The sequence below is a fragment of the Panthera pardus genome, unplaced genomic scaffold, assembly GCF_024362965.1.
Source record: "Panthera pardus isolate Hobbes unplaced genomic scaffold, ASM2436296v1 HiC_scaffold_17, whole genome shotgun sequence".
Taxonomy (NCBI): domain Eukaryota; kingdom Metazoa; phylum Chordata; class Mammalia; order Carnivora; family Felidae; genus Panthera; species Panthera pardus.
The window spans coordinates 13,295,441-13,320,902 of record NW_026526732.1 but is presented as its reverse complement, the minus strand read 5'-3'; the positions used below and the strand labels follow the sequence as shown (position 1 = coordinate 13,320,902).

The 25,462-nt window shown below is 40.3% G+C and overlaps 1 protein-coding gene across 7 annotated transcripts in view; it reads right to left on the bottom strand.

Annotated features, from left to right (window-relative positions):
- Positions 1-25,462, bottom strand: part of IPCEF1 (interaction protein for cytohesin exchange factors 1) — a 181,759-nt gene that overhangs the window by 49,777 nt on the left and 106,520 nt on the right. For 6 of the 7 annotated variants that reach the window (XM_019412629.2, XM_019412631.2, XM_019412630.2 and 3 more), the window contains 2 exons: positions 18,498-18,554; positions 1,308-1,381 (listed from right to left, as the gene is read on the bottom strand). In XM_019412629.2, coding sequence (XP_019268174.1) covers positions 1,308-1,381; positions 18,498-18,554 — 131 coding nt within the window. The remainder of the gene's footprint in view (positions 1-1,307; positions 1,382-18,497; positions 18,555-25,462) is intronic. The other variant, XM_019412633.2, reaches the window with a different exon arrangement.

Here is a 25,462-nt window from a genome sequence, read left to right as displayed (position 1 = left end):
AGTCTTGGCCAGCCCATAGTTTCTATTTAAAACATACGGGCATATTCTTTTATTTTTGATTGCTAACTGCTTTGCTATAAAGACAATAAATTAAAATTTACAGTCTTAGAAGTGTCACTTCAAAATACTCAGATCAACTCCTTAAAGCAAAATACTTAATTCAAATTCAATCAAATACATACAAGAATTTTATACATAATAATCAAGTATAGAACTTCTATACTGTGACAACACATCAAAAATCTTAACCCAAGCCACCGTCTTTGGGTAAAAGAAAAATATAAGGTATATTTTTCCAGTTTAAAAGAAAAGTATAAAACATTGGAGATCAGCAAACAATGAAATATATCCCCTTTACCATTAGACCGGAAGTCCTGCAGTAGAGGCCAGGGTTTTGGTAAATAACCAGTTCAGTCAAAACCACGAGAATCAACACGACCTCATGTATCACCGGATACGTGCAGCAAGACGAGACTGGCAGGGCTTAAAGCTAATAATTTTATTCATTTTCTTAGAAAAATCTAGTCAATTGCCACTACTTGTAAGATAGGTCAGTAGGGAAATGCTTTTTCTGATAAGACAGAAAAAGATGTCAAAGGTAGGATAAGGAATAAGAACAAGAAAAAGGTGAAGGGGGCACATTTGCAAAATGCATTGGGATGCTACCACGGAAAAAGCACGTGGACGGGAGCATGGTTAGCTGGTCTGGAGCCAGCTCTCCTGTGATTTCTAGGCAAGCCCTGACTCTGTGCTGTTCCCTTGTCAGCACAACAAGGACCATAAGCTGGTGACTTTCTTGGTTCCTGTCTGTTCTCAATCTTTTGGACTTAAATTATATTAGGGTACAATCCCAAAGTCGAAAATATCTCAGAGAATTCAAAATCCAGGATGCCAATGTGAAGAACTAAGAGAAAGAAACTGCTCTTGGGATCATATCTGCAGCTCTGGCCAGTCCTGTTGATCTGGTCATTCTCTTTAGAAAGACAAAATCTTGACATTTGATCTCCCAGCTAAACCTGGATGGGGGCTTGTTTTTCATTCCATCTCCAACACAGGTGTCAAAAACATGCCGTGCCAAAGCTCCGTGGGGTTTTAAAATCCATCTGTTCCACAAAATGAAATTCCAGACAACAAGAGGTTAAAAGCTTAGACCACTGTTTAGGATGCCAACCCATGAAATTCAAAATTCTCAAGACATTGGGTGTTACCGTCACTAACTTCCAAGTCACCACATCACTCGAGAAATGAAAATTATTAAAGGAAGTTATTCTGGTTCAGAGTCTTATAGGAAATGACAGACAACTTACTGCTTTTTCTTGCATTCAGAAGCTCTCTCCACAGTGAAATCGGGCAGGTTGACAAATCCATCGGCCTTCTCTGCCTGAGAAAAACACATACAACAGATACGAATAAATGCATCAATCCTAGTAAGTTTATGGAGATCACATACATTGAATAGAGATCGTATAAATGCAAAGAAAGGCAATCAAAAGATACCTCCCTGAATCAGCACTGGACTTATCCAGATACATATTTTATGAGAGAAAGTAATATTCTCTTGGTAAGTCATTGCAAATTGTTCCACGAGAAGTAACATGATACAGCTTAGGTATGGCCAACGTATGGCATGCACAGGACCTCGCCCACCCCTTTCCCGTCTTCCTGGAAAATGCCAGCTAACCAGTCAGAGCTCCACTCCCTGCTGAGTTAGTAGGCATCCCAGTAAGCCAGTTCTCAAACTCCAGTAAGCCACAAGCACAGAAGGTAGAACGTAATTAGCATTCTAGCTTATGGGGGACAGAGGCCTGACTTGGGAGTTAGCAAACTGGGCTTCTTATCGTGGAGCTACGACTCACTGGTGGTTCTAAGACTTAAAGGAGCTCAGATAAATAAAACGCTTAACAGTTACTCAACAAACATTAGTTCCTCTCCCATGTCTATAGGCTGTTCCACAGAATTAAACCACAGAGCCATTCCTTGGAAAAATCTCAGTTCGGTAATCCATTCTTAGGAGGCCTTTCTACAAAGGAAAGACTGCAGGAAAAAAAATGGCCCTTCTGAACATTGCCCGAATGTCACCTCCAAACACCAAAAATCGTATAGGACACGTAATTATTGTTCCACCTCTCTGAGAATTTGTTCATCTCTATGAACAAACTGTAACAACAATAGGAAGCTAGACTGCTGGTCCCAGATGGATCCCACATCTTCTTCCATCTATGCTCATATCTCTGAGTACGGAAATACAGTCCACAAGATTAATCGTAAGTCAATCAGTGCTTATTGGCAGAGGAGTAAAAACTTGATTTTGAAAATCCAATCTTAAATTTAAAAATCCACTAGCTATTAACTTATTAGCACCATGGTTCCTCCCCCTTCATTTTATCATCCTGCACCTTTCCTTTATCTGCAACCAGAGTGCAGCTCCTACTTTTTCTTCGGCAACATGAAACTGTGAAACATTTGAACCTCTGCCTATCCAACCTTCCCGCTCCTACAGGTGTTAATCTATCCAAACTCTCTGCTTGAAATGTTTTCATATAAGCCTCAAAACTCAATTCTAAAGGGAAATTCCTTCTTATCAAATGATGTATATATTTTTTCCATTCAGATTATCTCTTGTTTTTAATGCTTATTTATTTATTTCTGAGAGAGACAGAGTGATGAAGGGGCGGAGAGAGAGGGAGACAGAATCCCAAGCAGGCTCCGGGCTGTCCGCGCAGAGCCCAACGCGGGGCTCGAACTCACAAACCATGAGATCATGACCTGAGCCAAAACCAAGTCAGAAGCTTCACTGACTGAGCTACCCAGGCACCCCTCAACTAAGTGATCTCTTCATGAACTGTGTGCTTACCAGATGATGGTTTCACCAATCCTATCTCAAAAAGAATGCAAAGTACTTAAAAAACAGAGAGTGTAGATCAACTGTTTCTACAATCCACAACGCTTCCTGTGAACTCTCATCAGCATTATATAAAAGTATAATTTTGGAAAATTGTTAGGCTCCAGCAATAAACATATATACGTGTTTAGTGTGTGTGTGTGTGTGTGTGTGTGTGTGTGTGTATGTATATATACATATATATATATACACGTATACGTATATACATACATGTCCTCCACAGAAACATTACTCACAGTAGCCAGAAGACAGAAACAGTCCCGTCGACAGAGGAAGAAACAAACCGCAGTATAGCCACAGAATGGAATACGACGCAACTGTAAAGCCCTGATACATGCCACACACAAAGCATCACACGTTATACGATTCCGTTTACATGAAATATCCAGAATCGATAAATCCAGAGACAAAACACAGATGAGTGGTTGCCAAGGGCTGGAGAAAGTGGGGAATAGAGAGAAACTGCTTAATGGGTACGGGTTTTCCTTTCGGTGGGTTGAAAACGTTCGCAACTAGACAAGAGGTGGGGGTTGCGCAATATCTTCAATGCACCTAATGCCACTGAATGCCTCATTTTAAAATGGATCCTCTTATGTGAACTTCACCTCAATTTAAAAACCATAACCTACATTAGGCGGAAGTATTTCCATGCCGATTTCTATAATGGCTTTAGAAAGAAAACCATCTGCATTCTCCATTTGTTTCTATTTCCTCCCCTCATTCACTTCTACACCCACTGTTCCCCAGAAGCTAGAGTTGCATGAACCCACGGTGACTTTCATGCCGATAAGTCCCATCAAACTTTCGTGGTCCTCACTCAACTGAACTCTAGTAATTGATCCTAAAGCTCACAGTTTCCCTCTAGAAATGCCTCATTTCTTGCTCTTCTGACAACATATTCCTGCTGCTCCCCTTCTCCTCCAACTCTCTGTGCTCGCTTTCCTGAGGTCCTCTTCTCCTGCCTGTGTCTTAAATGGCAGTGTTTCCCAGACTTGTGACCACAAACCTAATCCCTTCTCGTTCCAGTACCCTCTGTGGGGGCACCACAGATACCACCATGACTGCAGGTACCCCCATGGTACACACACATTCAAAATCTATACCTCAAGGGGCGCCTGGCTGGCTCAGTCGGTAGAGCATGCGACTGTAAATCTCAGGGTCATGAGTTCAAGCCCCACACTGGGGGTGGAACCTACTTAAAATAAAATTTTAAACAATTCAAAATCAAAATCTATACGTCAAACTGGGATTTAATCCTGAGCTCCACTCCCAGAGATCCAACTGCCTAGCATAACTGTCCACACACAGGCTCCCGATTATAGACTAAACATTTGTATCCGCCAACCCCAAATTCTAATTTTGAAGGCCTAAGCCCCAGTGTAACGGTATTTGGAGGTGGGGGCCTTTGGGTTTTAAATGAAGTCTTGAGGATAAGTACCCCCATGATGAGATTAAGCCCTTATAAAAAGAGGAAGAGACCAGAGCCCCCCCCCCCCAAGTAAGGTTACAGCAAACAAAGCAGGCATCTACAATCCAGAAAGAAGGCCCTCACCAGACACAGAGCCTATCAGCACCTTGATCTTAGACTTCCCAGCCTCAGAACCATGGGGAGTAAATGACTGCTGTTTAAGCCACCCGTTGAAGGCATTGTGTCATAGCCGTACAAACTAAGACACTCCCAAGAGTGACAAATCCAACACCAAACTTATCACTTTATGCCACAAAACACCTGGTCCTCTTTCTCCTGTGTTCTCTACCTCACTGGATGATACCACTTTCCATCCTGATGTCAAAAAGGGAAATGGGGGACACATCGTTGATCCCCTTCTCAGCCCGTGTGCAAGTCATCACTGAGATGTACCACCTCACCGCTGCCTCTGTCCCAGCTCTTCTGTGCCTGCATCACCTCGCTCCTTCCTCCGCTCACCACCAATTCTCACCTCACTTACCGCGAAGTCTCGCAAACCACCCTCCCTCCCTCCGCTTCTATCCTTTCCCCTCATTTGGTGTCCAAATCACAGTCACAGCAAGTCTTGACTTGCTGTCACTTCTCTCATTAAAGTCCTGCACAGTTCCCAGTGGCTCTTAGACAAAGTCCGAGTGCCTCAGCAAGAGGAGGAGAGACCGTCATGATCAAGGCCTGCCTAATGACACAATTTCATCTCCTCCAATGTCCCTGGCCCCTGACTCCACCAAATTAAGCAAACAATTCAAACAAAGAAGAACCATACTTCCATTTGAGCTGAATTAGAATTGGCCTCCAATTTATGGCATTGTTATTCTCTAGGCAATTTATTTTCGGCACAAAGAGCCCATCTTAGATAATAATACAAAGTCAATCAACGAAAACCAAAATATATATGTGTGTGTGTGTGTGTGTGTGTGTGTGTGTGTGTATATATATAGTAATACTGTAATATATATATTGTAATAAATACTGTAATATGTGTGTGTGTCTGTGTATGTATATATATATATATATATATATATATATATATATATATATAGTAAATTTTCAATTAGGTGGATTTTTTTTCCTGCACAACTGAAATGGCTTAGTCCTTCAGCTAAGACCGAAATGAATTTGAGTAAAAGATACCTTTGTGTTTCCTCAGTAAGTCCTTCATTAGCAAAAGCAGCTTTCCATTGTACTGAAGACACTCAAGCTGTATTCAAAAATCACAGATAACTGTGTCAGAAACTGCCTTTGCTTATTTGACTTGCAAAAATGCCTTAAAAATGACAATCACTTTGGGAAAATCCTAAAGGAATGACAGTTTTCTCCTCTTCCTCCTCCTTCTTCTCCTCCTACCCCTTCACATCCCTTGTTCCTTGTTACATTAACCAAAATAACTGTCTCGAACGTATCCTTCCTCCTCAATAACGCCTAACTTTCCAAAAAGTTACTTGAAAGTTCTGCATCGGTACCTGCAATTTTCCCTCTGTGTCTGAACGTACTAAAATCTTCTCTTGCCAGAGCCATCAAATCATCCTCTGGCCATTGTGCAACCTTGCCTCACCAAGTGTATCTTAAATTCTGGAGTGAGACAAGGCTTTTCAATTTCTGGTCTGCTGTTCAACAATCTCAAAGGCGTTCTTCCTCACATGTGAGTCCGTCCACGTTCCCAGCAACTCTGATCTTGTTCATCCCAGTGGGATCTCATCTGTAGGTGCTGTATGAGGCAGCATTACACACACAGTTTTATGAAATCTGTTCATGTTACGCTTTCATTTATCCAACAAATATTTAAGTACCTTCTTTGGGTCAGGTACTGTGGCAGAGATTTAGGATATATCCGTGGATGAAACAGACAGAGATCTCTACCCTTGAGGGGAAAAGAGACAGTAGTTCAACAAATAAACACATAACCCATTGCAGGCAATAACTGCAGTGGAAAAAAGAAGAGTTGATCAGAGCAAAGGGGTTCCGGCTGTAAGCAGGACAGGCTACCCTTCTGCTTTAAGACTTAAATCCCTTCTAAGCTCACTCCCCTGGATACAGCACCACAAATCAATTCAGCTCTGACCTTCTCCAAAACCTTTCCCTGTTCCTCTAAGCCTGGAATTGGTACTCTCCTCTTTGTGCCAAGGGTAGGCTTTACTTCCAGACTTCTCTTACTGTAGTTAGTTATCCGGTTAGATCTCTGTTTCTCCCGTAGACTATGAGCATCTCGAAGGAAATAATCTTGTCATTTATTGTCGTATCATTAATACTCAGGACAACATTGGCATTCAATACATGTGAAAGAAAGGAAGGAAGGAAGGAAGGAAGGAAGGAAGGAAGGAAGGAAGGAAGGAAGAAAGAAAGGATCACTCTCTTTTTCATCTGGCAATTAAAAAAGTGCTAAAATGAGATGCAGAAGACACTTTGGAAAACTGTTCAGCAATTTCTAAAAAACACAAACATATAATTACCATCGTACCCAGCAATTCCATTCCCAGGTATCTACACAAGAGAATTGAAAGCTTATGCCCACGCAAAGATTTGCATGCAAATATTTATAGCTGCATTATTCCCACAAGCCAGAAACCGGAAACAATTTAAATACCTACCAACTGGTAAATAGTGTGGTATGTTCATACAATGGAATATTGTTTAGTGAACTATCAACGTGCGCTGAAACATGGATGAAACTTGAAAACATTGTGCTGAGTGAAAGCCAGATACAAGAAGTCACATATTACTGTATGATTCCTCTATATTAACTGTAGAGAAAAGGTAACCTATGGAGTCAGCAAGGAAAATAGCGGGCTTGCCTGGAGTTGGGGGTGGAAATGAAGATTAACTGTAAGTGGGCATGAAGGATTTGATGGATATCATGAAAACCGTTTAAAACTGATCCTTATAGTGGCTTCATCACTCGGTGCACTTACCAAAAATTACCGGATTGTAAATTTTAATAGGGTGAATTTTATGATTTGTAGAATATATTCCAATAGAACTTTAAAATATATTTTAAATATATAAGATCCAGGGGCATCTGGGTGGGTCAGTCAGTTAAGCATCCAACTGTGGCTCAGGTCACGGTCTCACCGTTCATGGGTTCCAGCCCCGTATTGGGCTCTGTGCTAACAGAGCCTGGAGCCTGTTTTGGATTCTGTGTCTCCCTCTCCCTCTGCCCCTCCCCTGCTTGCACTCTGTCTCTTTTTCTCTCTCTCAAAAATAAACATTAAAAGAAAATTAAAGTATATATATATATATATATATACATGTATATATATACACATACATATATACATACATATACATACATATATATACATATATATGTACATATACATATACATACATACACATATATATATACACATATGTATGTGTATATATGATTCAAAGAAAGCTTGGGAAAATATAAAACCATAATAAAACCTCTTTGGTTATCAGTAAGACTTGAAAGAATGTAAAATATGAGGTCTCAGATGCTCCCACTGGTGACTCAATATGACTTGTTCAAATTTGAGACACAATTGGTTTAATATTTCCTGCATTCTGTGGTTTAAACTAAACCGTGGCTTCCATTTTGGACTACAGGAATTTTAGAGACAAAGATATTTTATATAGAATTTGCCACACTTCAGACATATTTTTGAAAGTTAATTAAAATACGACATCAAGTTTTAATATTTAAATGCAAACATCAGTGTCCATTCCCAGCGATAATGTTTGGCTTTCATTCTACAAATACGTTGCAAAATACACAAAATTATTTTGTAAGTATCTACATATATCTGAAAGGTACAAAGGTAGACTTAGAAAAATAAGACTGATATATATATATTCCAAAGACTAAGTAGGCTAAAGAAGACAAAACCAGAAACAAAGGATATGTGTGATATAGGAAATTGTTACATATTTCATAGTTAAAAATAAAAAGTATAATTATCTCTCTATTCTCAGTGGAATCATAGTTCTCTGATTCTAAGAAACCTGATTTTTTTATACTTCAAATAATGCTGAAATCAAGAGGCATTTTAGAATCATTATATATTTTTAGTGCTGCATTTTCCCCCAAAACCGGATATTAAATATATGGTAGGTCTTAAAATGAATAGAATTTTAAATTTGAGGGGAAAATAGTTTAAAAAACAAAATATATATTTCTTTGTAAGACACCTTTCTGCGTACATGTGAATATGGATTTAACATTCTTGCAATTACATGAAATAAACATAGTGAGGGGGTTGCCTGGGTGGCTCAGTCAGTTAAGCATTTGACTCTTGATTTCGGCTCAGGTCATGATCTCAGGGTTGTTAGATCGAGCCCCATCTCAGGGCTTAAGATTAAGATTAATGTTTAAGATTCTCTCTCTCCCTTTCCCTCTGCCCCTCCCTGCTTCCCACCCCCCCAATAAACAAGCAAACATAAGTGAGATTACCCAACGAACACCAGAATCAGGAGAAGCTGCAAAAACTCCATTTTCTCCAGATAAACTTGTGGTTTGCTCAGTTCTGCCGTGAAACCCCCAACATGCTGGAAACAGGCAGGGTCTAAGCTCTAAGCAGAGCCATCCTTTCTCATATGATCTTAAACACTTGTTACTAAGTCCTCACAGATCACACAGACTTGTGACCCCTACAGAAATCTGAATTATATTCTCTGAAATACAAACTTATATGGAAGAAAAGAGAATGTACAATCAATGCGGAAAACTCTAGTTTTACAGAGAACAATCATTCTCATACGTGGTGCAGAATGGAACCCAATGGAAGGAAACTGGGCAGTAACTAGCAAAAATGCATTTGCCCTTTGACCCAGAAATCCAACTTCTAGGACCTGTCCTAAATATAAATACGTGTAATAACATGTGCATTGCAACATAATTTGCCATAGCAAAAGAATCCAAATGTGTAGCATCAGCAGACCATTGAATAAACTACGGCATCCACATGCAGCGAGTAACTATAAAACACGGCATATATACATATAGAGTAACCTCCCAGGCACAGTAAGAGAAAAATAAGATACAGGACAGTAGATATAATATGCAAATTATATGTACAAAAAGAGATCGGATATGCCTCTGCACACATACTTGGTTGTATTTGTAAAGGAGACCATGGGGGAAATGCAAACATAAAAGAAAGGAGAAAAGAGGGTAGAGAAATAGGAACGGGAACAAGATTTATCTGTTTGTAATTTGTTTTACAATCTTGACTTTGGAATGAAGTCAATGATTTACATTTTCCAAAAACTAAAAAAAAAAAAAAAAAGAAGCAATCCATAAAATTAAAAACAAATAGAAGCAAATGAATGTAACTGGTTACGACATGGCGATGTCGCCCCACACAAGTCATAACTACTCCCAGAGACCTTACAGCACAGAATTTTGACTGTACGTCGTTGGTGGAATACAGGCCGAGGACTTTTAGGAGCAACATCGTTATTTTTTTAGACAGTTTTAGTAGTTTTTTACGGCTTTCCTCCCCACAGAAAAGAATTGCAAGCAACCTAAAGGCTCCCTCGTTGTCTGCCTGCCTGTGCTACAGGCCAGGATGCTGCTTTGTTCTGATAAGCAACTCATCTCCCTCTTCCTTTCAGAAAAGGAAATGCGTGTACATTCTGCAAATATACCTGGACCTGCGGGCAGACAGCTGAGCTTATTAGCACTGGGCCGTGACAAGCCCTGCAAGGAAGCAAGAAAAAATGATGTTTGCCTTTGTTTTGTCTTCCTCTCTCCTAGATTATCAGAAGCAGGCCTGACAGTGATAAGGCCTGAAATCCGTTAAGAAACATGATAAACTTGAGAAACATCTAACAATAGCTAACGCTTACTGAGTGCTAAGCATGGGTCATTGAGGTTCTATCATCTTAGCCTTCAGGGGAAATTAATCATATCTCAGCCCCAGAATTCATGAAACTGATCCATTTTTTAACCTTGACACCAAACTAGATTGGCATCATAGAACAGGAAAGTTATGGAGCTCTTTAACATTAAAGAAACAGAACTCAGACCGGAACCCAGAAATCGGTTAAATAATTCTAAGACCAAATGGTCTCATCCAGGCACTAACATAGAAGAGTATCTACAGTCATTGGACAGCACAGAAGAACAACCCTAGATTTGGAATCAGTATATTTCAATGCAGGGACACCCAGGTGGCTCAGCAGTTAAGTGTCTGACATCATCTCACGGTTCATGAGTTCAAGCCCCACATCGGACTCTGTGCTGACAGCTCAGAGTCCGGAGCCTGCTTCAGATTCTGTGTCTCCCTCTCTCTCTCTCTCTCTCTCTCTCTCTCTGCCTCTCTCCCACTCATGCGCTGTCTCGCTCTCTCTCTCTCAAAAACAAGTAAACATTAAAAAAGATTTTTTTTTAAAGAATATTTCAATGCAAGCCCCTTACTGTGTGATCTTAATCAGAGCACTCAGGCCAGTGTCCACACAGTGAAAAAGCAGATATAACCAGCATCTTGAGGCAAACTAGACTTAACATGGATGCATGTGGTACTGTAAAATTGTTAACGTTATAAAAAATTTAGGATTTTATTGACATCAATTACAAGGAACCAATCATAAGAATGGGGGAAAGGAATAGAAAGAAAAGAGAAAGAATGAAGAAAAAGATGAAGTAAAAGAAAAAAATATGAAGAAAAGAAAAAGATGAAGTAAAATAAGTTTTTATTCTGTCCATTGTCAGTGGAGCCCTCTGAATAGCTGTTTCTATGTCTTAGCTCTCTTGTCGTCTTTGCACGAGATTAATTGCTGTAAAAAATATTTTAAGTTCTTTGGACAACAATTATAATGCTGGCAAGCTCACTATATCCTTCACACGTTACCCAGCACATGTTTTTGTTCAAATAGTGTTGCATTTGAGATTATCTAACGTTATGAGTAGAATGAGATTTTGATCCAAAGAGATTCTCCTTACAAATGCCTAGGAATAGATATGCCACATAGAAAGTATTAAGCAAAAGCTTTTATTTTTTTTTAACTTTTTTTTTTAACGTTTATTTACTTTTGAGACAGAGAGAGACAGAGCATGAACGGGGGAGGGTCAGAGAGAGAGAGGGAGACACAGAATCTGAAACAGGCTCCAGGCTCTGAGCAGTCAGCACAGAGCCCGACGCGGGGCTCGAACTCACGAGCCGTGAGATCATGACCTGAGCCGAAGTTGGACGCTTAACTGACTGAGCCACCCAGATGCCCCTAAGCAAAAGCTTTTAACTAATAAATAGCAAAGCACAATTTCCTACAGAATCCACACGTTCCTGACATGAATTATGAAAATGGACTGAAGGTGCTGCTGGGGATAATAATCACGATGGTTCTGAGGGTTCTGAGGCTCCAACACAGGGGAGAAAAAGACACCTGAAGGAAGCAGACCACTTGTAGTGATGCTGCCCCTAAACCCGCCACCCATCCCCCATCCTTACCCCCAGGCCAGACCAGCCAGACTTCCACTAACAGCACCTGCACCTCTTTGTGGGTGAGCTTCTCGACCTGCCAGATTCCACTTCTCCACCTGTGCGGAGGTGCTCAGCACTCACTGGCCCCAAGATGAGCCCTCAAGCAATGACTGACAGGACTTGATATTTAAATACCCCAGTCCCTGCCCCTTGGGAGGGAAACCCTGCGGTACATGTTTTCCAAAGGCTCTCAGGGTTCCCTAGCACAGCTGGGCCACAGCTCCCCACAGTCATAATTTGCCTGTGAAGGAGAATTTCTTTAGCTAATTTTCTACCCTTTCTCACTTCCCCATTCCCTTTCCAAGTATTTCTGGTTTCACTTCCTAAATACACTACTTGTACCCAAATCCTCTTCTCAGGGTCTGTTTCTGGAACACCTCAACCAAGATGCCATTTCTCTCACAGAAATGTATCTCCTCACGGTTCCTACTCATGAATAGCACAACTCCTCACACCATAATCTTCTTCATTATTTCCTCCTAAGTATCACCCAAGGCCGTGACGTGACTACCTCACTATCACATTAGGTCATATTTAAGCAGTGACCAAGAAGTGACTGGCATCCTATTCTATGATTTGTAAATCAGCTCTACTCATTAGTCATTTTTGGTATTCTTCCATTCTCTTTCTATGGAATCATATTTTATATGAAATTAAGTTACTAGCAAACTTTCTGGTAGTCTGACATAAGACAGTCCTTGCTTTCTGAAACATCATTTCCAGAAACAATTAAGATGGAAACCTCACAGTGCAAAAGAGTCTTGTGCCACTGTTCTCTGTAATATAAAATCCTGAGTACACAAGGCCCTTGGTGATCTGGTTTTGTCCAATATCATCTCCCAACTACTGTTTTAGAAACTTTAAAACCCTAGAGATAATTTTCACCTACACAGGGTTGGAAAGAAAGAAAGAAAGAAAGAAAGAAAGAAAGAAAGAAAGAGAAAGAAAGAAAAAAAGAGAAGAAAGAAAGAAAGAAAAAGAAGGAAAGAAAGACAGACAGGTGGGAGGGAGGGAGGGAAGGGGAAGAGAGAGTGAGAAAGCTGGAGGGAGGGAGGAAGGAAAATAAAGCACTAAATAGGAAGGAAAGGTTTCAAATAAATAGGAATAAACTTGATGAAATCTCACTATTACAGAATAAATTGCATATCTTGCTATCTAATAAACTTTATCTACCATCCATTGTTAGAGCAGGAGTGGGGGAAGAGTAAAGAATACCATTTAGGAAAATTAAAAATCTGATGCATTCTCTTTCAATATTAGAAATTTAGGAGAAATAAAAAATAAAGTTATTTCTTTTAGAATCCCAGTATAATACATAATCTAGTCTTCACACAATGTATATGAAATCGTCCAATAGTTCATGAGACTTCAAATATCTTCAAATCGCTTTCATGAGTTTCATGAGTGCCACTAAGGTATGACTCAACCCCAACAAAAATGGGAAAAGACATTTCTCCAAAGACGATGCACAAATGCCCAAAAACACACGAAAGGATGCTCAGGGTTAATAATCGTTAGAGAAATGCAAACCCAAACTCCAATGAGATAATACCTCACCACATTAGAATGGCTACTATCAAAAAAATACAAATAAAAAAACTAACAGAAAATAACAAGTGTTAGTGAGGATGTGGAAAAATTAGAACCCTTGTACCCTTTTGGGGTAAATATAAAATGGTGCAGCCTCTATGGCAAACATAACGGCAGTTCCTCAAAAACTTAAAAATAGAATTACCACATGACCCAGCAATGCCACTCCTGGGCCCATAACAAAAACAAAAACAAAAACAAAAGAAAAAAACAGTCGAAAGCAGGGTTTCAAACAGATACTGCACACTAATGTTCATCGCAGCATTAGTCACAATGGGCAAAAGGTGGGCACGACCCAAAGTGTCCATCAACAGATAGGAATGTATAAAAAAAAATGTGGTCTGCACATACAAGGAATGTTATTCATCCTTAGAAAGAAGGAAAATCTGACCCACACTACCACACGGATGGACCTTGAAGAACACTGAGTGAAATAAACCAGACCCAAAAGGGCAAACACTGTGTGATTCCACTCACGCGAGGTACTTGGGATAGCCAAATTCACACAGAGAAGATAGAATGGTGACTGTCAGGGATGCAGGAGGGAAGAAATGGGGAGTTAACTGTTTAATGAGTACAGAGTTTTGGTTTCATAAGACAAAGAGAGTTCCAGAGACTGTTGTACAATAATGTGAATATACTTCTTGCCACTGACCTGTATCCTCAAAAGCGGTTAATGGGAAATTTCACGTTACATGTATTTCATTACAAGTTTTCAAAAATAAAAAATAATTTTTTTAATTTTTTTTTGTTTTTTATTTTAAAGAGAGAATGAGTGAGTGGGGGAGGGGCAGAAAGAGAGAGGGAGGGAGAATCTTAAGCAGGCTCCAAGGTCAGCGTGGAGCCAGCCCCAGGTGGGACTCAGATCTCATGACTGTGAGATCATGACCTGAGCCAAAATCAGGAGCTGGATGCTTAACCGACTGAGCCACCCAGGTGCCCCAAAAATAAAAAAATAAATTTAAAACATTTTTCAAGATACTACTGCAACGCTCATTATTAAAGGATAAAAATTGTCAAGGATGAAAATGCATTTACGACAGTAATTTTTTTAAGACTGAAAGTTCGAAAATCGTGGCTAACGTGCTGTTAGCGAGCATCATCTCTTTCACAGGTAAGAGCCATCCATGTATGCATCTGCTACAGAGATAAGGAAGAAGGCCCAGAGAGGGCAGGCAGTTTGCCTAAAGCCTCAAGTAGCCGCAGCGGCAGGGGAGAAACCGTCCTCCTGATTCTGAACACAGGGATCATCTTTGACCCTACCACATTATTTCCTGATGTCTTTTTCGAAGACATTGTTTCAAACATAGTCTCCTGAATTCTGGCTCCTTTAAAAAATATTCAGTGCTTTTGGTGGTGGTGGTGTTTTTCATTCCCACTGCACAGTTTCCTTTTGAAATGTTCTTGAAACACGCTCTATGGGAGGCCAAACACGGCAGCACAATGACAAATGAGTTCATCGGTTAGCTTTTCTGTAGAAGCAGGTGGGCCCTTGGCCCTTAAAAAAGCTTGCTCCAGAGGGATGATGAATCAGCAAATAATGACTTCGCAGGAAAATCCTCAGCTCTAACCAAAAGTTCAGTTCATCCCATGGGCCACGTGGCATTCTATTGCTTGGGAAATGTGCACAGAAAGCCTCACCACAAAATCACAGGTTCTCTGAATTCTTCCAGGTCAGGAACTACGGAGCTGAAGACTCCTCCAGGGCTTTCTGGTGCACTTCCCTGTTTTATAGCTTAAAATCAACCTTTACACAGGGTTATTAGGTGCATGTTTCAGAATCTCTAGCACAGGATAGGCCATTCTTGCCAAAAGAAACCACTTCTGGTGTCTAAAAACCCTTAGCGCAATTCTTCTGCACAGTATCATGTGAGCACATTTCACCTTATGCATACATAAAATTGTGTTTCTTTGTGTATTGCCTTGATTTTTTTCTATTGTTTTCAGGTACATTTGATCTTCTCAAAGTTGCTCTGAACTATGTAAAGATATTGTTCTTGGTCAGATTACGCTTGTAAGAAAATGGATGCATAGAGACTTACATCCCTGAGCCAGGGATACTCAATTTGTAAGGAACTACAAGACTAGAATGCAGGTGCTGTTTCTCCTTTATACCATGTGGGTGAAATCCACCTTCCTGCCTGCTTGCTTAAAAGGATTTGTAAGTTAGGGGGCGCCTGGGTAGCTCAGTCAGTTGAGTGTCCGACTCTTGATTTCTGCTCAGGTCGTGATCTCACGGTCATGAGATCCGGACCCACGTGGGGCTCCACACTGAGCATGGAGCCTGCTTAAGATTCTCTCCCTCCGTCTGCCCCTCTTCCCCACTTGTACTCTCCCTGTCTCTCTCTCTAAAATAAAAAGAATGTGTAAGTTATATACACATACATACACATACACAGATCAATATATTTATACACACATAGCAACAATATGTATACACACACTAATAGTTATACAAACATACGTATATTCATACACGTAAGTTAAGTATGTATCACTTTATTTTTAAGTTAGTGTATGTGTGCTTATGTATTCTATCACCTGTTAGCAATTTTAAGAAATTTTAGAATAAAAGGAATTTCTGATTTTAAAGTCTATAGATTGATAATTAAACTATGGTATAACTATGTGGTATAAATAACTTTGGTATTACACATACATAATTATATGTACTACACACATAGCTATTAGAAATGATATATATGTGTTGATGTGAAAATATATTGATAATATATTGGTTAGTGAGAAAATCAAGTTACAAAAAAATACATAGTATTTTATTTTTGGAAAACGTAGAAGAAAATGGGAATATACACACCAAAATGTTTACAGTGATCACATCAAGCTGGTAGGACTGTGATTCATTTAAATAAATAAATGATCAGAATTCATTGACTTCTTTCTGTTTGCCACATCTTATTTTTTTTATTTTGCTTAATTGTATTTTCTAATTTTTGTAAATGAACGCATCATTATTTTATACGATTTTCAAGCACTTTCAAAATTAAATTTCCAACAAGCAAGAAAATAGATTCTACCAAAAAAAGATAAAGTAAAACAGAAAGAAGGTGTGGAAACACCAGCAAAAGCACAGTGCCCTGCTCACCATGGTCCTGAATGCACATGCCAGTCACTGCTGTGAGCTAAGAGGACTGTCCTCTCCTACAGCCCAACCTACGTCATTAACTCTGACATCCTCTTCCAAATCAGCAGTGACGGAGCATTTCACTGCCTCCTGAGAACAAGATAATAGAAACAAAGGATTTCATAGTCTTGGTGTTTCCCAATTGATTATGTAAAGTTTGGAAAGATTTTAAAGAAAAATAGTATTGGCAATATAAGCCACTGTTGTCACCTTATATGAATTTAGCAACAAGAAATTAATTGAAAACAGCCTGACCCAACTATAAACTGAGCTGATCATAAAGCTTTGGTGGTGAACCATTATTTTGGAAGTTCATTCTGGGACCTCGCAAGGAAAACAAATGTTAGGGCACAGTGGTAGGTAGACAGCATCCGAGAAAATAAATAAATTAGGCTGAATGTTCCCTTTAAATTTTTTTTAACGTTTATTTTATTTGGGGGGCAGGGAGGGGAAGAGAGAGAGGGAGTCACAGAATCCAAAGCAGGCTCCAGGCTCTGAGCTGTCGGCACAGAGCCCAATGCGGGGCTTGAACCCACAAACCGAGAAATCATGACCTGAGCCGAGTCGGATGCTTAACCAACTGAGCCACCCAGGTGCCCCACAAGCGTCCCCTTTAAAGATCATTTCCACTTACTTGAAATTATAATAAGGGAAGTAACAGAATTCAAAAAGTCCTCAATTATTCTTACATTCACATTTCAAGTGGTACCTAAATAGTCCTTTTCACCCCTTTCATCCATCAGTCGTCACCCTGAGTTCAGTTGCTCACTTAAAGCCGCTAACACATCCTATTTTGCCCTGTGTAGATCTATCAGCATTGCATCTTCCGTTTTCCCCTTTCTGGTACAAACTCTAGGGACATATGTTGGCAAAGGGTTCCTCAATTTTACATAATTAGTCTGAATTTTCTTCTCTGAAGAAACATTTTTAAATATTGGAATTTTGTTTGGGATATGCTCAGAAGTTGGCTGTTGACTAAAAACAATGACTATGAAGTTTACATAAATTAGAGCCCATTATTCCAAAGCATCTCATTTTGGTAGAACTCTGGGAACATGTAGGTGCTCAATTATGCTTTGACTAATTGAATTACATAACTAATTGATAATTATGCAATATAATAAGTAATTCACTCAAAAAACACGGGTGCCTACTCTGTGCCTGCAAGCTCTAGGCTCTAGGGACACAGTTTAAACCAGAGAGGTAAAGAATATACCCTCAGGTGTTTACACTGTAGTGGGTAAAAGAAGAAAAAAATCATATAAAAAGTTCTGATTGAAGGATTCATAAATTCCTCACAAATTTTTTGCAATCTATGGTAAACTCATGCAGACATTTTTCCAAAATCTGTGCTAAGAGGTGATTACTAATAAAAGGGTCAGAAGACTTAAAACGTCTCTTCCCAAGGGAAAATGAACTAATTCTTTATTTTTCTTATGCTGAAACACATTTTATATTTACTGAAATTTTCAAGGACGTTGTCCCACAAAAAGAGAAATTCTGGCTTTCAAGTATCATTTTCTGAAAAAGTAAATTTTGCCTAATCTAAAACCTGCTTAGATCTTTGCTGTAGAGATTCTCATGAAATTGATTCCCAGAAAAAAACCCTTCCTCTGAAATTCACACACGCAAGGAAAGACCAAAAACATATGATACAGACATAGTTACTTGAACTCACAGACACGTGGAACCATTTAGCCAGGGAGTGAAAAAACGGGGTCACATTCAGGCAGGCAGATTGGATTCTCAAAGAACTGAAAAGTCTGCATAATATATATTAAGCCAGATATTAACCTCAAACCTCATCAGTTCTCATGAAATAAAGAGTTGCTGGATATTCACCTTTTCTATGCGAGGCCGAGGGGCCCCGAGGCTCCCCTGAATTGTTGATGCAATAGATCAAATGAATTGTTGATGCAATAGATCAAATGAAATCAATCAACAGTTACTTACCTGCTGAACAATGCAGGTTTCTAGTAATTTTCTACAAAGATGAAAGAATGTACAAAACTAAAAGAAACCAAAACAGTAAAAGAGAGTGGGTCTAAAGGAAATTCACATTTTTAGCCACACTCTTCCTCCCTCAGTTTACACATTATTTTCTCAGTCTCCCAGGCTCCAAAACTTGGAATCATTCTTATCTTAGGCTCAAATGGTTTGTGTCTTATATTCGAGCACTCAACATAGTTTGCCATTTCTTACTGTTAAATGTGCCGCCCGCTTTCATTATGTCCACTCCAATCCAGGAGTCCATGTCTCATGCCTGCATTTTGTTGTATCTACTCCTGAAAAGTAGCTTCTGAAAACTCCTTTCTGCTCCAGTATATTCATTTATTACTGCTAGGTGAATACTTTCACTTGCTAATGAACCTGCAGTGGCTCCCTATTGCCTACTGGATCAAGTCCACATTCCTGCACCATGCATTTGATGCCCCCATTTACTGTCCCTGGCTACCTCTAAATGTGGACACCAAGCAGCCCGGGGAAAAGTGCCTGGCTTTGGTATTGGTAGATCTTATTTTTAATCTCAGCTCTGCCACTTACTCCTTATTGACTCTAAGCAAGTTACTTAAATTCCCTAAGCTTCAGTAAACTTCCTTGAAATATGGGAATAATAAAATCTATCTTGCTAGGTTATGGGAATTCAATATAATACCTAACAGCGGGTTGGTACAGTTCATTTATATTTTCATTCCTTTCTTCACATATTCCCTTGGACTGGAATGCCCATCCCCCTACTCTCCTTGGGGGCAGGGGTCGGGGGAGGGGAAACTGTCTTCCAAGATGAATCTTAAGAGAATCTTCTCCCTGAAGATATTCTACAGTCACTGAAATGCACAGAAATAATGTTTTCTGATTGGTGAAAACTATGTTTACCTAGTAAAGGAAATCTTTGACCAGGAAAATCACACAGCTTTGGAAAAAAAAATTAAAAAAAAAAAAAACACCTTCTTAGATAGGAAAAAAAGAGAGAGGGGGAAGAAAGAGAGGAAAAAAAGAGAGATTTAAAAAATAATCACTGGGGCAGAAGTCCTTCACATTTGGCCCAAAATATTTTCCTTCTTCCCAGAATTTACAGAATTGATCTGTACTGTCAATCTCAGAGCCGCTTTTTTTCACAAATCTTTCTTTGATTATGTCACTTACATAGCTCTCTCTCCTCTGCCCATCTAGAAGCCATTAATAGAAAGAAGAAATGCAGTCCCTTATTTTTTTAATCCTGTACTGACATTTACAACTGTTGGCCCAAATTATTAAGACCGCACTAATACTGGCAGGAGGATATGCATGTGGGTGGGGAGGAGGATGAATAGGTTGGGGGGACGATGAGCTTTTCATGCGGGGTTCACCTAAAAAGAAAGTATTTTCAATCTCTCCTCTATAAGTAACATTAAACTGTGCTTTGTAATTAAAGCCTAAATTGTTTAGGCAATGGCTCCAAGTTGATTATCACCATAATGCATATGTTCCCTTGATGGGTTTTGATAGTCCACATACACTCCTAGATAATATAAGAAAATACATCAGCGAGATGATTAAATGCTCCCTGAACAGAAACATTTAAGAATTTCAAATGAGTTATATAATACACTTTACTTTATAATAGGTCTTGGGTATAAATAAAATCCACCATATATTTCTCAAGGAACTAAGCAAGATTTTAATTAAGAACTCTTGGGGTGCCTGGGTGGCTCAGTTGGTTAGGCGTCAGACTTCAGCTCAGGTCATGATCTCACAGCTCGCGGGTTCTAGCCCCTTGTCGGGCTCTGTGCTGACAGCTCAGAACCTGGAGCCTGTTTTGGATTCTGTCTCTCCCTCTTTCTCCGCCCCTCCACCAATTGCGCTCTGTCTCTCAAAAATGAATAAACATTAAAAAAATTTTTTTAAATTCTTAGAAAAGAGGGGCGCCTGGGTGGCTCAGTCAGTTGAGTGTCTCACTCTTGATTTCGGCTCAGGTCACAACCCCAAGGTCCTGGGATACAGCCCTCTGTTGGTCTCCATGCTGAGCCTGGAGCCTGCAGCCTGCTTCAGATTCTCCTCTCTCTCTCTCTCTCTCTCTCTCTCTCTCTCTCTCCCTCCCTCTGTACCTTTCCGCCACTTGCACTGCTCTCTTTAAAAAAAAAAAAAAAAAGATGGGGCCCCTGGGTGGTTCAGTCGATTAAGCATCCGACTTCAGCTCAGGTCATGATCTCACAGTCAGTGAGTTCGAGCCCCGCGTCAGGCTCTGTGCTGACAGCTTGGGGCCTGGAGCCTGCTTCAGATTCTGTGTCTCCCTCTCTCTCTGCCCCTCCCCTGCTCATGTTCTCTCTCTCTCTCTGTCTCAAAAATAAATAAAAACATTAAAAAAAGAAAAAAAAAGAATCAAGAAAAAGAATTCTTAGAAAAGTAAAATTAGTTATAGCAAAAGCAGAAAAATCTAAGACCTTAAAAATAAAAGATACTTTTAATGACTAATAACATCTTAAGGACTTGTCACTATTTCATAGTAACACACCTGAAGGAAAACAGTAATTCAGAACTTTGCTTCTTCACCAGAGAGAAGATGTTGGTCCCAAACTTCTCCAGCTGTGCCTGGTGTCCAGGTGAAGTGTGAGAGTGCCAGAGGCTCCCTGGGAAACGTCTGCCTCCCTTTCAACATTTTCCACCCCCAGTCGGATCAAGATCAAGTTGATCAAGATCACCAGACCCTTGTGTACAGCCAGGGGCCATGGTTAGAAATAATCTTTGATTTTTTATTTTTTTTAATGTTTTATTTAGCTTTGAGAGGGAGAGAGAGGAGGAGAGGGAACGGGGGAGGGGCAGAGAGAGAGGGAGACACAGAATCCAAAGCAGGCTCCAGGCTCTGAGCTGTCAGCACAGAGCCTGACGCTGGGCTCGAACTTATGAACTGTGAAATCATGACCTGAGCCAAAGTCAGATACTTCACCAACTGATCCCCGCAGGTGCCCCTAGAAATAATCTTAAAATAACAGCCCCTAATACAATGTTACCAAATGGGAGCGGCTGTGTGGCACCTACTTGGGACCATGAAACCCTACTGGAAAAATATTTTCCAGTAAAAGCAGTCTTTATTCCTACCATTTCTCAAGATCCCCACGGGAAACGTAAATGTTGATGATTCCTAACCTTCATTTATTTCATGAAATCAGCAAATATTAATTGAATGCCTGTGTCAGCCACTGCACTAAAATATACTTGTGATCCTGCCCTACAGAGATTATCTTCAATTATAGAAAACAGCAAGCCTAACAAACATGTACAAAGGGGAAGAAAGGTATAAAACTAAGAAAAGTACAAGCTTCTATGGGTACAGGCAGAGGCGTCCTGATTTAGGTCAGAGGATAAGGCCAGGATAAGGTCAGAAGGAAGGCTACTTAAGCTAAAATCTGACTTCTAAGGAGGACTCAGGTCATTGGGATTGTGTGGGAAGAAGACTTTTGGGCATGGAGACAAAGCTTTTTCTGGGCAGAGAAACAGCATGTGTAGAAAGGCTCAAAGAGAGTGCCAGCATATGTGATGCTAAGAAGGAATTAAAAGAAATTCTGTAGTTGGAGGCTGGATGGTGAAGGGGAGGGTGGCGCAATAAGAGAGATAGAGGTCAGGAGACTCTCACAAGCGAGGAAAGCGATTTGTACTTTATCCAAGTGGAAAGGGAAAACAGCTGTGTGGGTTTCAAGATTGTAAACAGCCTGGGTTTTTATGGCTGTTACACTTGAATATGGTTTTGTTAAGACCTGGTGCACACATTCTTGTGTGCTGTAGCACATTCTAAGCACAGAACGTGGGGTGTGAAAATGGCAGATGAGTATCTGGACTTGACCTTTCTCAAGGAAATCCGGGTAGTGCTGTTTGAAGCAGCAAAGTGTCATGAAGGGAGAAGGTACACCATGAATCAATTACTGGGTAATAATATGACAAAAAAGGTGCCCAGGATGGTGAGGGTGATGTGTCAGAGAGCGACAGAGACCAACAAAGGGATCCCATGAGATAGATCACCATACTTTCGTATGAGAATTGCCCTAGACTCCATCTCTAGAGCTCTTCTCTCAGAACCCTACTGAAGACTGTCATTTATCCTCGAGTCGGCATGGGGTCAGGCCGGCAGATGGCAACGATTCTGGCTACAGAGTCAAAGGGGCGGAAGGTGATGTTTTCCCCGCTTACTACTTGCATCACAGGGCTAGACACACAATCTCCCTGGGTCTCAGCCTTCCCAACTTTCCAAATGTGGTGACAATTACTACCTCAGAGGGCGTTTTTGAGCAGTAAGAAAGAGCATGTGTGAAGGGTACCTAGAATATCCCTTGGCGTCATAGTAGGCATTCAGTAAAAAGTGGTTCTTGCTGGGATGCTATTGGCTCCATTACCTCCCAGCATCAGGCCAAGGAAGAAAGAACAGAGGAGAGAATAAGAGGTTTGCTCATTAGGCATTAAGTGCCTTGGGAACTACTTTGTTGAATCTGAATTCCTTGTGTGGCAGAAAGTCAATACACGTTCTTAGCTTGAGGACATGTGTTTGGTTCTTATTTCACAGTTGACATTCACATGGATACCAGGAATATGACTGCTAATTAAGTACTCATTGAGTAGCCTTTTTTCCTCATCACAAACATATAATTAAGATGTCAGGGTATGCACGCACGCCCACTCATGTGGGTGTATGTATGCGTGTGCGCATGGAAAGAGAGAAAGTGAGAATTTCTCTATAATAAAGTCATAAAATTAGGGAGCTGGAGGTCCCTCTGTTACATATCACTCGTTTATCAGGGTAACTCCAAGGCCAGATAACAGTAAACTTATTCTCCATTCAATATCTCTAACCTAACTCTATTCAGGTACATGATTTGCTCCCTGAATATTGCTTTATACATCTGCATGAAAGCAAATGAGGATAGGGCGCTTGAGGGTGCCAGATGGCTCTCTCCTTTACCTCTTTCCAATCTCATCTCAGATGACATTTCTGCTCCCTGTGGAAGCATGAGATTCCTAATGCCTAAAACAGGTAACTGTCCTCTAAGTTGCTGCTGTAAGAGAAGCTTAAGCCAAATGAGCCAGTGAACCAAAACAGCCAAATCTGTAACTATGTGTGATTCAGAAGGGGTTTCCTTTAAATTCTATGAAGACGGGGACAGCACCAAGAACATACGTGCTCAATAATTTCACTGAGGAAATTAATGCCATGCCTCTATCTGAGCTTGTTACTTCCCACGGATGTGCCAGGCTTGATCAATACCCAATCCTTCCAACAGCCTCTGGAAATTCCCAGAGAGCTATTGAAAGGTGTGTCAGTAAGTCCTCTCAACTTATAAGAGATGCAGATTATCACTGGCCACAACTACCCAAAAGCAAGAGCCAAAAATAATATGAAACAGGAGGAAAAAATCTGTAATGACCTTAATTCCTCCTAAGAAAAAAAGCTGTGTTCATTTAGGAAAAATCCCCGAAGACAGAGGGTGCAGCCCCAGCCCTAGGTTGCCTTAATTTGGGTAAAACTATTCCATGTTAAACAAGAGATGACGGATATACCCAGAAGGGGAGACGAGAGAAGGGAGATAGTGGGTACCTGCATACTCCACAAGGTGATTCTTTCTTGAAACCCTCCCAAATCTTTGATAAAGTTGTTACAGCTCACTGAAGCCTTAAATAAATATATATTTTACGGAACTCAATAAAGGACTTTGTACCATGTTTTGCATGGGGTGAAACCAAAGCAATTAGCCTGAGAACAGGGGGCTGGAGAGGGGTTGTAGAGAAAGAAGCATGGCGGGCTGGATGGGTTGGGGAGGGTGGCGCAAATGCTTATTCCAGAGCACTGGAGTTGGATTTGGGTCCAGTTTTACCCAGTCTTTACATAACAGCTGCCTAGGGGTATATGGGTAACAAATTTCATATTAATGCCCAATGAATGTAAGTTGATCCACTAAAATCCACAAACTATATACAGCACCTCTATTACAGTTATGAAGTTACATGCTCTAAAGCTCTGTTACTTGAGTGATGGGGATCCACAAGCCATTTTAGAAGAATGGCGTCATACAGAAAGGATGGCTCTTGCTTAGGGGCAATTCCTAAGTAATTTCCCCTTAACTGCTTAAAGGACATCCATTGCTGAACTTCATTAGACCCCAAAAGAAACTCCAGCTCTCCTGAGATCAGCAATTGGCCACTGGGGGTTAATGAGGAGAATTCCTATATGAAAAGCCTCTACTCATTCAATATTCAACAACATCGCTGTCTTCAAAAATGTTGCTAGCCAGGAACGCTCAGCAAACCTTCTCACAATAACTTTATTTCCAGCCCTTCCCAACAGAAAACTAGCCTGTGAAGCAGACCACAGAAGTGTACCGCTGATTAAGGACAAATCAGGTAACTTTCTTTTCAAGTGTTGTCTGATCACCGTACTTTAATGCCATCACCAAGCATGCCAGGGAACAAGAGGCAACAGTCAGCAACGCAGTGCTGGTACGTGGATTAGCGACTCTAAAACCAACCCACCCAATAAAGGGCAGGGGAAAAAAATAGTTAAGGAGAAGAAATCAAAATACATTCTGTGGACTGAATCAGTTTACACCCCTGATAGGTCTTAAAGCCGATTCCCCGTTTTACTAGAAAGCTTAATAACAAAAAGTTTCCATATAAAGTGCTGTCCATATAAGTCTTGAAATGAGTACAATTTCTCATGGAAGAGTAGTAACATTCATAGACAGATATAAGTTTGGACAGCCCTCTCCAACCAAAGATGAGTCAAGCAGGATGATTTCTGTCTTCCGTAAAATAGAGTGCAACAGCCTTCCTACCTATTGGATCAGAAAAGGTTTCTAGAACTTACTTATCTGCTCTGTTCCAAGTTCCAGAAATAAAAATGAACTTTCCCATAGGAACCACCTGGTCCTCAGTGATGTTTAAGCCACCCTTGT